Here is a 14,685-nt window from a genome sequence, read left to right as displayed (position 1 = left end):
ATAACCAGTTCTTAGTTTCATTAATCATTTTTTACAGTTTTTAGTCTCTATTTTCAACTCTGATCTCTGTTGTTTCCTGCTTTCTACTAACTCTGGGCTTCATTTGTTCTTGTTTTCTAGTTCATTGGCATGTAGAGTTAGATTGTTTATTTGAGATTTTTCTTGTTTTTTGAGGTAGGCACTTATCACTATAACGTCCCCCTTAGATCTGCTTTTGCAATAGCCCAAAAATTCTGTTATGTTGTATTTCCATTTTCATTTGTTTCAAGATTGATTTTTATTCCTCTTTTCATTTCTTTGTTCATCTACTGACTGTTGAAATCTGTTTAATCTCCACAAATTTATAAATCTCCACATACTGTTTAATCTCCACATATTTATAAATTCTCCAGTTTTCTTCCTGCAACTGATTTCTTTTTTCATATCATTGTGATAAAAAAGATACTTGATATAATTTCAGTCTTTTGAAATTACTAAGACTTGTCTTGTGGCTTAACACAGGACCTCCTGTGGAGAGTGTTCTACGTACACTTGAGAGGAATGTGCATTCTGTTGCTTTTGGATGAAATGTTCTGCATATATCTGTTAAGTCCATCTGGTACAATATGCCATTTAAGTCAATAAGACTTTTGTGGATATCCACATACTTCTGTGTATAAAGATCTTCCCTTCTGAAACAGAGCCTGAACAAAAAACCCCTCATAATTTCTAGGCTTTTGAGTCCTTGAGTATTTCTATTCCATTGAAACAGGCCTGAAACAACTGACATTTTCCCCATCCCCATTACACATTATACTTCACATACAATAATTACCGTAATTCTTCTCTGTTTACAGTTTGTTTATCTATTAATCCTTCTGTTTTCAGTCACTAGATTCTAATTCCAGCCCCTACTCTTATTCCTGTTTCACCAATTCCATCCATGGTTTTCTATAGGTCTTCACAGCCCTATATGAGAGTTGATATTTTAAAAAACAGAAAGATAATTCCATGTTACACATGCTTCTGCATTATAAAGATAATGGCAACTAAACTATGAACAAGCTGAAAGAGGAAAAAATAGATAAAAACCAGAACTTAAAATGACAAAAAATATTGAATTGGACATGTGCACATTGCTTTGAGGGCAAAAGCATTTCATTCATTTCAAAACTTTATTTTGCTTGTATCATCAACCACCTACTTACTCTCTCTCAGTATATAAATCCTGGGAAGGAGGAAAATGATAAATCGAAACCTGTCCTGGATAAATACAGAGAAATGACTCGGAAAAGATACCCCCCACAAGAGGTTGTAAATAAAGCTTTCTTCTTAGAAACAGAATGACATCAAGGAATATGATTTAACTCTTGTATAATATAATTTAACAATCAGTTAAAGCTTTCTAAATCAGCCAAGGGCTGTAGCTAAGCAACATGATTCTTCACTGTGCTCAAAAGGGGGACTGCCAAGAATCAGTAGCCTCATTTCTCACTTAAAGCTTTGACAAGTTTCCACCATATTTTATATAATTGTCACAGAAAAAGTGCCAGATTAGATCTGATTTGCTGTCATAATGGGAATTTTCCCACATAAGCTAATGATGCAAAATTATATTTAACCCCCCAAAAGTCACCCTCATGCACTCACTGTGTATTCTGATTGCTTCTCATATCTAGAATTGGACAAGTAGTAATTTTTCTGCTACTGAAGATGACAAAAGCAAAGGTTTCATAGGTAAGAGGTATTTCCCCCCAATTGGCTCCTATAAATTTAGCTACATATTCCAAATCTGTTCATTAACTTCATAATTCATCAGATGTTCTCTCGCTGAATTGAAAAGATCAAGAAAGTCTGGTACTTCGAGTTCACATCCATTGGTGTGTATACAAGTCAGTTCTCTTGCTCCAGCCTCCTCTAGCCTGGCTATGGATGCTAATATTCCATCTTTAAACTTGGTCCCACTTTAACCCTCCGCCACCAGGAAGTTTGACAGTATATACATCAGCAGTAGTGTTTAAATGTGTTTATATTTTATCATAAAAATATTGAATCCCCCTGGCAACTCTGTACTCAGTGAGCTGCAAAACTCCATATTCACCTTTGCTTTATTTCTGTATTCTAATCTGTATTTTAATTCAAAACTGGAAGTGAATTCCTTTAATACTTTCCCTCTTAGGTGATACCCAGACAGTGTACAGCCCTCAACAACCTCTACCTAAGGAAATGAGTTGGGTCCTGCTTCAAACGCAATATCCCTACCATCTCAAGTCACTGTCCCTGGATTTATAGTACCACCACTGGCAAGAAACTTCTGTTGTTAACACTCACATATGTAACAAGATAGAAACCCTCATAACATTGTTCCTAATCAAAGTTTGTATGTAAGCCTGCCAACTCCTCTTGGAAATTTGTTTGGACCACAAATTTCTTATTTGGTTTAAATCTCATTTCCCATACAAGTAAGAATATAGCATGTTTCTCTTTTGAGCTGTCATGGTCAATTAGCAAATTAAAAACATATATTAATAATATTCCCTAATATCATCTTCTTTCTGTTTCAGATTATCCCCGGTTCAAAATTGAATGCCAACTAAAGATCTTTGGTCTTTTCCCTTTCACATCCATCAATATTTATTAGTTTTATGCCACAATACAAAAAGTGTGTAGTGAGTAACTGGCAAGGTGCCAGTGAAGGTTGTACTGATAATAGTTTGCTTTATCATTATCACAAAGAAACGTGAAGTACCTACTCCTTTTTAATCCACCCACCATATATAAATAATGAGTAAGCTTATACATATAATTCCTATAGTTATAATTTCACTTCTCAAAATTAAAAGAGATCCCTTTCAAGGAAAAAAAGTTTGCTGCTGCTTACCAATTTTCTACTCATATACTATAAGGATTCAAAAAGATTTTCTCATATTAAATCACTTTTCTCTATATCCAAATTTCTCACTAATCCTTACACTATACTAGAGACTCTGCTTCTATCCCTGAATAGATACCACATATATCATTCCATGTCAATGAATGAAGAACGACATCATCAATTTAAAAAGTAATACAGTATGATCATTTCTGGCTGCATCATAATTTAACCAAGTCTTTACTACTGCATTTTAGGTTGTTTTCAAATTTTTACATAATACTGTGGTGATCAGTCTAGTAAATAGATACATGTGTCAATTTCTGAATATTTCCTTAAATATTCAGGATAGAAAAGAAGAATGTATGGAACAAAGAAGCATGCACTTCTACCAATAATGCATGAGACTATCCATTTTACAAAGTCCTCAGCAACACTGAACATTACAAATTTTGTTTTACTACCTGGCAGTACAATAAGTAAATGCCTATACTTCTGGACAATGTACTAGGGGTCATTTATTCCTATATCTCAAAATTTAATGCATTATATTTTAATTCCTCAACAAAGTTAGCACTTAAATATGCTGAAAGTCAGTTGATATATTTTTAAGTTCTCTGGTTCTCTTTAGAATAAAATTCTTTCTTTTAAGCTATGCCCAGCATTCTATCCTCAAGCCCCTAAAATAGTACTTGGCATATAACAGGTACTAGAAATAAACACTGAATAAATAAAAACAATGAATTGAAATTCATCTATTAGAAAGTGTTCCATGGAAAAGAAAGCCTACATCTTGCTAACATAACAATAATAATTAATAAAAATAATAGTTCAGCAAACTTTAAGTGGCCCTTTTACAGAGAATCCTTGTATACCTAATTAGGGATGAGTAGACTAAAGTCAGAACTGGGTAAGATGGTATTAGGAACAATGGTCTAGAATTTAACCAGAACCCCAACACACAAACCAGCTTTCAATCTGACATAAGAAAAAAAAACACAGTTGGTCCAACCACTATGGAGAGCTGTATGGAGATTCCTCAACCTAGTAAAGATAGAGCTTCCATATGATCCAGCAATTCCACTCCTAGGTATTTACCCAAATGACACAGAAACATTAATTCAAAAGGGCACCTGCACCCCTATGTTTATAGCAGCACTATTTACAATAGCTAAGCTATGGAAACAGCCCAAATGCACAAAAACAGATGACTGGATCAAGAAGATGTGGTATATATACACAATGGAATATTACTCAGCAATTTGCAGCAACATCGATGGAGCTGGAAGGGATCATGCTCAGCGAAATAAGCCAGAAAGAAAAAGAAAAATACTGGATGGTCTCACTCATAGCAGGAATTTAGAAAGCCTAAATAAGGGACCAGGAAAAAGACTAACTATAATAAAGAAAAAATCAAAATCAACAAGCAACTATAAACCAGAGACACACTATGGGGCACGGGGGCAGGGAGAGGAAGAATTAGGGTCAAAATAAGGGGGGTGCAATTGTATAGAGAATATAACCAAATGAAAATGCACACATTGTGCAAAAATGAAAAATGATGTAAGAATTATATAAAATAAAAAGAAAAGAAAAAAAAACATAGTATTCTAATATCTCATAGGGATTTTAGTTTTCCTACCAAAGATCCCCTCTCTTTCCTTCCTTCCCCTTACCCCTCCCCCTCTCCCCTCACAAGATGAGGATAGCCACTGGAGAACGTTTACCTTAATTAATAGAAACATCTTATTCTGAACAGGAGAGCCAGCTTTCCTTTAAGTCATGTATGAGATATACCAGTACAGATGTTTTGGAATAATTATTTCTAACCCTAGTTTTATTAGAGATTCTGGAATCTCTCATCCAAATAAATCTCAAAAGTATAGTGAAAAACTGACAATATGATAAATTTTTATTAGTTATAGAAGGAACTATGTGACAAACTCAAACAATTAGGGCTTGACAACTTCAAAATCAAATTGAGGAATCCATATAGTAGTGATATGACTTCTTTTGGCTAAGCCTAATAAGACATGGATATGAGCCTGAACCCGAGGATATTTAGCCTAGACGAAGATAGACTTATAAGCTACTTAACAACAGTCTTCAAATATCTGAATAGTTATTATAAAGAAAAAGCTTGACTTTATTTTGGGCAATGACAGGGGGAGAAATAAAAATAATTGCTACATGTCACAAGGAGGCCATCTAACAACAGAGTTGGCTACCTCATTAATTCAACAAATGTGTCAAGAACTGTGCTAGACACCAATGAACACATGGCATTGCCTTGCATTGTAGTAAAAGAATGTAACTTTATGTTAACCACATTTTTATTGGTAACAACAGAAAAAAGTTTTACTACAAATGTAATGAAAAATGTAAATATCTAGAATATTACCAGTATTTCTTTTTCTCTACTTACTTGAAGGTTTTTATGGCTTTCAGTGTAAAATAATGAAATTAAAAATAATTTGCAAGTTTCTCACTTTTTATTTTCCATAGTGTTCATACAGTACATCATAAGAATGAATGCATAGCCTAAATTTATTTCAAATTTATCCTTAAATTTCCCTTAGTGACTTTAAAGGCAATATTACTGATTCAATAATAGGAGAAAATTCACAGACTTAAAAGGTTACAATGAGCTGTGTGATTTAACTACACCATATGCCTGACTACATTCTAGAGCAGAACTGTCAACTACAATGTCCAATATGGTTGCCACTGGTTACACGTAGCTATTAAACATCTGAATCAGGTATATGAGGCCAATGACCTAACTTCTTAGTTGTGTTTAATTTTAAGTGGTTTATATCTTAATAATGACATGGTTAGTGACTATTGTATTGGACAACATGGTTCCAGAGACAGGCAAACCATATTATTTGTAAAGTAGAACCTTTCTAGAGAAAAGAAGAGCAAGGAAGAGATTGCAACCATGAGATGGGAACTAATCTGTTGCTGTCTACAAGTAATGTCATTCAATCAGAAATTGAATAGACCTCAATAAGATACACTAAACCCTGCTATAGCCAAATGAGTAATCTACATTCTATATAAAAGGCATTTCAAAAAAGAAGTAACTCCCTTTTTTTTTTTTTTTTAGTTTTTTTGCATCAAATTTCTTGTATACTAAATGGTATCCTTTCTTACATTTTTAGTTTTTTAAAAATACATCTTTAAAGATTTATTAGGGGCCTCCCTGGTGGCGCAAAGGGTTAAGCACCGCACTATGAAGCAATCCGCGCAGCCTCTGCAGCACAAATTTGATCCTCAGCCGGCCAGGGACCAACGCACATGGCACAGCAGACCTCTCCTGTCTCGCCCGCTGCTCCCCTTAGCAGTGTATCTCAGTCAGTCTGCCTGTTCTGTTCCCCGCTCTGTCTCTTGTGAATCCTCTCCACCCCCCGCATCTCTGGCCTGTACCCCAGTTCTTGTATGTATAAATAATCTTTAAAAAAACAACAAAGATTCATTAATTTATTGTCATAGAAAAATAAGGAGTAACAAATATTTTCATCCAGCACATTCCATAGAAAAGAAGAGATACTAGGAAACTATCTTAGACCTATATAAAACCTTTGGCTGAGCTGACAACACAGCCAATCTCTAGTGATTCTGGATAGAACACTGAATCTGATAGCATCAGTAAGTGGTCTCCAAAGCAGAGGACATAAGAGGTTAATGGGCATGGAGGAAGAAAATATAGAGACCTATTTATATTTAATTTTTTTAATTAAAAAAATTAATAAATTAAGCATTAGTAATATTTAAGACCTGGATTGACATTAATGTCTTCCTCAGTACACATCATAAGACCACACTGCTGAAAAGGCACTGGAGGTACCCCAAAAGAATACTGGGGTTTCAAGACAGAGATATCAACAGTGGTTACTTGGTTCTTTGAATTACTTTCAAATATCAATTTTTTTTAAAAAGATTTATTTATTTATTTATACAAGCACTGGGTACAGTCAGAAGCGCGGGAGGGTGAGAGAATTCACCAGAGCCAGAGCGGGGAACAGAACAGACTGACTGAGGGGATCAGCAGGAGCAGCAGGAGAGGTCTGTGTGCCATGTGGGACCCTTGCCGGTGACTGGGGATCGAACTGGCGCTGCAGAGGCTGCGGGCAGCTTTGCAGCCCAGCGCTCAACCGCTGTGCCACCAGGGGAGGCCCTCAAATAGCAATTTATTACCATTTATATTTGACCATCTAAGTAGATTTATAGAGTATATTCTTTTATATTGTAAAACATTTACAATTCCTCATGAGATGAGGATAGTCTTTTCCCACAGAGATTTTCTGGTTCTCTTAAAGCAAATGACTTGCATTTGAACTCAAAAATAAGTTATGCATTGTACTTTACAAAGAAAAAAAAAGGCAAATGTTCCAAATATGCTGACCTGTCCTGTGATGACAAGTGGTTGTCAGTAGTGTCTATACAGCAGGTATTTTCAAAAAACATATATACAAGCTGCTCCTTCAGAGTACAAGTGACATTTTAATAATCCATGAGAAAGCTCATTTTGAAAATGGATATTTGGAAATGTATTCAGTGTTAAGTGTCTTTGTTGCCAAAATCTAAAAATATTCACATATCCATACAGTTTAAAGTTGGAAATAAAATTCCCTAATCTTTTTGAAAATATCCCTTGTGAAATGTTGAGTAGATTTTAACCTATTCCTTTAAAATATTAAAATGCCCAGCTTTCCAACTGGTTTGCAGGGACCAATTGACATCAGTAAGATGAAAACTTGCCAGCTATATTTCAGCAAAAACCTTTACAAAAGTGGTAGATAGAACTGAATATTGAATAAGATGGCAAACACAATCAACAATTTATTTCTTCAATTTGGACTGACATACGTGTGAGGAATATTTTCAACTATGGCAAACACTAAAACTAAGTAGAAAAACAAACTAAACTGAGAGAACTCTGAATCACTACATTACTATCCAAATTTTTTAAATGATTAAGCATAATCAATCATAACACTAAATTTTTTTCAACAATTGTAAATCAGCCCATTATATTGCTCCCTTTAAAGATATATGTATGTTTTAAATACAATTGACATTAAAATATTATTACATCTTTCGGGCCTCCCCGGTGGCGCAGCGGTTGAGCGCTGGGTTGCGAAGCTGTCCGCGGCCTCTGCGGCGCCGGTTCGATCCCCGGCTGCTCCACGGCCACCAGAGGAGGGTCCCACATGGCGCGCAGACCTCTCCTGCCGCCCGCTGCTCCCCTCAGCAGTGTACTTCAGTCCTTCTGCCTGCTCTGCTCCCTGCTCTGGCTCTGGTGAATTCTCTCACCCTCCCGCGCTTCTGACTGTACCCAGTGCTTGTATAAACAAAACAAACAAACAAATAAATAAATAAAACATGCCTCTATTTAAAAAAAAAATATATATATTATTACATCTTTCAAGTGGAATAAGTTTTCTCACTTATAATAGAAAAAAACATATTTTTTTAAGATTTATTTATTTATGCATATAAGAGCTGGGGTACGGGCCAGAAATGTGGGGGGTGAGAGGACCCGCCAGAGACAGAGTGGGGAACAGAACAGGCAGATCAACCAAAGCACACTGCTGAGGGGAGCAGTGGGCGAGCCAGGAGAGGTCCACTGCACCATGTAGGCTGCTCCCCGGCCAGCCAGGGGATCGAACTCGTGCTGCAGAGGCTGCGGACAGCCCCCCAGGTTGCACCTCAACCCCCTGCGCCACCAGGGAGACCCAGTAGAAAACATAAGTTTTACAAAAAATATACTTTATAGGTTAAAAATATGCATAAACTATGGTTGGATACTTTAAAGCATTTTTAGTAAATGAACGTAATCAAAAATTTCAAGGCCACTGTCCTAATGTTTTATAGTTCAAATAATAATGAAAAATTCTTATAACAGAAAATGCAAAGAAAACCTTTAAAGCAAAAATGAATATTAATTAATTTTAGCGTTTGAAAAAACTATACTAGGAGACAATGTTGTGTACTCAAGGCAAAAAATGATAAGAAAATAGGTCAAGAATTGCTTAGATGGGGCCTCCCCAGTGGTGCAGCGGTTGAGCGCTGGGTTGCAAAGCTGCCCGCAGCCTCTGTAGCACAGGTTCGATCCCCAGCCACCAGGCAAGGGTCCCACATGGCATGCAGACCTCTCCTGCTGCCTGCTGCTCCCCTCAGCAGTGTACCTTGTCAGTCTGCCTGTTCTGCTCTCCACTCTGGCGAATTCTCTCACCCTCCTGTGCTTCTAAGTGTACCCAGTGCTTATATAAATAAATAAATCTTTAAAAAAAAAAAAAAGAGAGAGAATTGCTTAAGTGGATAGATGATCAAATCCAAGAAAACATGATCACACCCATGTTGCCATGATCTCAATCAGTTATGAAAACACCCAGAATAATGCTGCAATCCATTTCAGGATGTCAACTAATATCTTGCCTTTCAATACCTTCAAAAACTACCTAGAGGCCTTCTAGATGCTGCAACTACCCAAATTCATTGAGAAATTATTCTCCTCACAAACTATTTTATGACTTTCTAAAATTTCCCTGAGGCTCTTTTCTTGGCCACACACCACTTTTCTGTTTCTAGCATCAGACTCACTATTCTGATTTAAGATATCTTAGACAATGAAAAGTCAATGTAACCAGACAATTTTTAAAGGTGAAAATTTCACTTCAATTTTAAGTTTGAAACTTGTAACTTCCTCTAATATTATATAAACATTAAAAGACAGAACCTGCAATAAGAACAGTAAGTGCCTCTGTTTCCACTGATGCAACTATTCCCAAAGACAGGCCACTACACCCTACAAATATGAAGTATGTAAGTACTTCTCAAAATAAGTCAATTATGGTAATACCTGGAGATTTGTAATAGAAAATTTGTGACAAAGAACAACAGGGAACCAGTACAGATGAAAATGCCCTGAATAGGGATTTTTCTTTGTTTTCTCAAGCAGTAAAAACTTCAAGAGAAACTAGTTCTTAATCTCCAATTCACACCTGTATATGGAGGAAATTGAAAGTCAATAATTGCTAGTCATTGGCTTGAGGATGTTATATGGATTTGCTGAAGGTGTCTAGAGCACCAACAGCAAAATCTTAGAGAGCCAGCCCTGTATCACACTACCCACCAAGGACCTCACAGGCCCAGTCATGACAGCAAGACCTCACACTCCCAACTCCTATACTTTGACAAGGAAAGGAAGTGGAGGAATTCAGAATCTAAGTCAAAATATGCATTTTGTTGATTCAGTGTACTGCTATTTTTTGTACTGCTATTCAGTCCCTGCTATTTTTTTAATCATTGAGGCTCTTTGTATATTTTCAAATGAAATTCACTGAACTGTAGGTTGTCTTGCAGGATATGTTTTACCAGGTATCTCTACAGTACACAAATAAATACAATGCACTCACATATAATTCCCAAGTTACACATTTCAATTTTTGTTAACCAGAATAGAGAATTATGTTTTATCTTAAAATAATTTACTTATTTAAATGCTTTAAAAAGACACCAACAACCCAGAATTAATAACCTGACATAATGAAAATAAATCAATCTTCCAAAAGGGAAAAAGATTTTTTCCCACATAAGCATCTAGTCAAATAAACAGAGATATTATAAGAAAAGAAAATCTACACTGAGATTATTAGAAGCCAGAGGCAACAGCAACAAATTGAAAAGTAAATATCTTCTTGTTTCTAGACAGACTACTTATTGAACCATCCAAGACACAAACGAAACAAGGCTATATAGAAATGAGCACATTCAGATAAATATCCACAATATGAAAACCATGCAGAAAAAATTATATTCTGGCTAAAGACTAAGCTAAGTTCTAACTGCCACTCGCCTGGAGATAATAATTTAGGCTAGAGATACACCAAACCAGTGATTGAAATTTTATCTTTAGACATGCCAGAATCATCCAAAGGGAATCAGAGATTCAGAAGTGTTCAAAACCATGAGAATATAAGGGAAGCTGGTGAAAAGAGGATCTTAACTTTTATGAGTTGACAAAACAGAAGAATTTCATTTACATAACTGAGTTCCTCTTCGTGGGGGAGTAAAGGTGAGGACTTTATGGAGGTATATGGAGATATGGGAGGGGGTATGAAGTTGTGTGGGAATATGTGTGGGGTATTAAGGAAGTGAGGGCGAGGGATATGGTGGAGATATATGATGAATTTAGAGAGATATGGATGAATATGGGGGGGCTATAGTAGATGAAGTTGAGAAAGTTAAGAGATACTTGGGTAGAAAGGATGGAAAGCAAGTGGAGGTGTATGTAGAAGGTAGGGAGGAGGTGGGAAACTGGAAGATTATTTTTGCAGTGGTGGGGTATGAAATATGGGATTACGTGTGACATGTTATATGGAAACACACATAGGAAACATGCAATGGGCCTATGTATAAATGCAAACCTATGCTTATGGCACTGTCCTTGTCTGTTCACATAATGGCATAATAAGTACTTACTGTTAAAGTTCCTTCTAACTTAAAATCCCTTACCTTAAAATTGTTCTATTGTATGACATCTTTCACAAAAGGCAAAAATTCAAATTAAAGGTTTAGATTACATCTTTATGGTAATATATCCTTTTTTTTAAGATTTATTTATTTATGCATACAAGAACTGGGGTGTACACCAAAGTTGTGGGGGGTGAGAGGATTGAACAGATACAGAGTGGGGAGGAGAACAGGTGGATCTACTGAAATACACTGCTGAGGGGGGCAGCAGGTGAGACAGGAGAGGTCTGCTGTGCCATGTGGGTCAGCTCCCTGGCCAGGGATCGAACTTTTGTTGTCATGGCTACCGATAGCTTAATAGCACTGTGTCTTTAACACCCATTCCCCCAGGAAGGCCCTATATCCTCTATTTTAAATAGAACTGACTTTCTCACAAATTTATGGACCCAATGTTGGGGTAGCCCAAGTATTTATTTTACATTTGCTTCATAGCATTTTGGTACCTCAGAGATATAGTAATGGAAATTAAGCCAGGTTATCATAACATTTTTTTCTCAAACTACGAAACACAGAAACTGACAGTCTTAATGCCAGAAGTATTAGTTATATATCTGTGTCTTACCAACAACAGTCCCATAAAATAGAAACTGAAAAATGGAAAAACATACATAAATATAAACATTTCTTTTCCAGATCCCTGTATACAGTTCTCTTACTTTCAAAGTTTCCCTGCCATACATTCTCTATTGTTTTTCTAGCAGATGGCAGTATGTCTAAATAAATGCCGTCAATGTTTCAAAAGCATCATATTTCATAAAAATGTGTATAATCTTACTGACCTCCTGGGGCTGGATTCTCACATTAGTATTATTTTAATTTCCAACCCATTTTGAAGAATAGGGTCATCTTTGACTAAAACCAAACTGCAGACATAATTTTATTTCCAGCCTTCTTTCAGTACCCCAATGAACAATCATTCTATACAACTTTCATTTTGTACTTTCATTTGGCAACACTCAGACATGCATAAGATTCCCCCACCCCAGTAAAATGACTCTTATTCACTTATCCACACAGATACAATATATTCTAAAGTAACACATTTCTGAGCTGCTATCAGAGGATTTTATTTTTATGTTCTTACCTCTGAATTATTAAGGTGACATTTGTGAGTTCCTGAAAACCAGCCATCACTTGAACATTGGTCTATGTCCACTTTCTGAAGATTTATGTCAACTTTCATAACACCCCTTTAAAAAGAGAGAAAGATAAAAAGAACAAATTAATCTAAGCCTTTACAAGTTCTAAAACTATGTTTCATACTGGAAATCAGACAAATCAGCATAAAGAATACACTAAAAATTCAAGTTGCCCAATTATTTTCACCTAAAATGGACTAAGTGAAGATAATGACACATAGAACAGAATCAACAGATATTAGTTTTACATTAAGTGCCAAAGTCTGGCCTCTGTATTGCTCACTGTCTTCATCTTCCCATGTAATGACTAGCATATAGTAGGTGCTCAATAAATATTTAACTGACTGAATCCAGACAGTATTTTTCTGGACATGGTAGCAAAGTTGACTGAAATAACAGCTGATTCCAGGACCCATTCTATTAAAAGTAAACTGAAACTAAGACCTCATCTCATTTCTTCCTACTCCTATTTCCCACAGTAGGGCCAGGGAGGTAAGGAGAGTGAGAGAAAACTACATCAGAAAGTTTCTTTTTCCTCTGATCTCTCATCATAATGACCTTAAATAGCTTTTTTTAGGTCTCCCAAGTGCTCCACACCCCACAGAGTTTTACATCTCCTACAGAAATGCTGCTAAGCATTTTTTTTTAATCTAGAAACAAAACACTGCATTTCACTTAGCCATTTGAAAAAAGTCACTAAGAAAGAGAACTCACAAATTCTGAGCCAAAAATGAAATTGCAATGAAAGCTCCAACTTTATAATTCCTATTTTCTCCAACCATCTCCAACCATTTTCCTAAGATCCTCCCCTTCTATTTTTCACTGCCATCAGCACCACTAGCCAAAGAAGCAGCAGAAATATTTGTCCTGCACACAACTGTTTCACCTGGACTTTACTGAAATAACTGTTCTGTGTGCTGGGCCTAGAAGTCTGAAGCTGTGTGGTCATTTTTTTTACTTGAGTTGTTTCACTTAAGTAAAATTTAAACACATCACTAAAATGTACTAAAAGTAAAAACACATTTTGAAGATCTCACATTCCCAATTTAGACTATCTTTATTATGATGTTATTAAATACATACAAACACATAAAGGTAGGCTCAAATTCCTTATAGTATAGCTCTCATAAATACAAAAAAATTACAAAATTACAAAATAAATGCAACTAAAACTATAACATCAGGAAAATTTAAGTTAAAAATATTGACTTAAAAACAAATGATTGTACTTTGCAAAACAAAATAACCTCTCAGAACAGAATATGGTGCTGACTACTAGCTTAACGAATCCATTTTACCCCATTATGACTCATTTCTCTCATCACTTTTCTTCTTTTAAACTACTGTGAAATCTCCCAACAGAGCAGCTTGATATCATCAAGGATTCATTTGGGGTGAATAAATCACTGACATTTTTAGGCTGCATCTGTTCTTAGGAACTTGTGACAAAGTACTACACTATATAGTGCTATTGCATTCAAAACAGTTACAAAACAAACAGGGACACAAAAACCTCCTGTCAGTATCTGGTAATCCAAACAACCTAGAATATGTGTAAATTAATCTTCCAGATAATCACTAAAATGAAAACCCAAATATTATTTAAAATACTTGAAAATCTTTCAGAGAAATGGACCTGTTTGCGAAATATTACTATCATAGGCCATAACTGCACAAAACAAGTGTTGTTCATGTGAGAAACAACAAGATTTCCGGGTAATCTAATATTTTAACCCAATTCCACTTACTTGATCTTTCAGCAAATAATTACTGTCTAGAATGTGCATATCACTGTAAATGATGCTGTGGGGGTAAACAACATAGGCTCTGCCTCCAAGGAACACAAAAGGTGTGTTTCTAAAAGTATCAGCAGAATACTTAACAAAAAAGAGAACTTTGGAGAGCTGTCATTTGGGGTATAGTAGGGATTCTATAAACATTTGTTGACTTGATTGGCTTCACTATGAGATGTTTCAATAGAACTCCGGTTCACATATGCCATGTCAATCATGCAAGTCCTTTGTAGCTCTCCTCTATGTTCTTTGAGGGTGGAAAACATTTATTCTTTCATTCATTCATTCAATAAATACTTAGTAAAATACTTATTGAATGTCTACTATGGGACCAAAATTGTTCTTTGGCTTTGAAATACAT

At 35.7% G+C, this 14,685-nt stretch overlaps 1 protein-coding gene across 1 annotated transcript in view; it reads right to left on the bottom strand.

Annotated features, from left to right (window-relative positions):
- The window catches only part of GPR158 (G protein-coupled receptor 158), a 423,375-nt gene that overhangs the window by 387,315 nt on the left and 21,375 nt on the right, over positions 1-14,685 (bottom strand). The window contains exon 2 of the mRNA XM_037510729.2: positions 12,477-12,582. Within this exon, the coding sequence (XP_037366626.1) occupies positions 12,477-12,582 (106 nt within the window). The remainder of the gene's footprint in view (positions 1-12,476; positions 12,583-14,685) is intronic.

Source organism: Talpa occidentalis, unplaced genomic scaffold (genome assembly GCF_014898055.3).
Source record: "Talpa occidentalis isolate TD23 unplaced genomic scaffold, MPIMG_talOcc4v2.1 talOcc4.14, whole genome shotgun sequence".
Lineage (NCBI taxonomy): Eukaryota > Metazoa > Chordata > Mammalia > Eulipotyphla > Talpidae > Talpa > Talpa occidentalis.
Note: the sequence above shows the minus strand (reverse complement) of the source record. Positions and strands in the feature narration are given on the sequence as shown.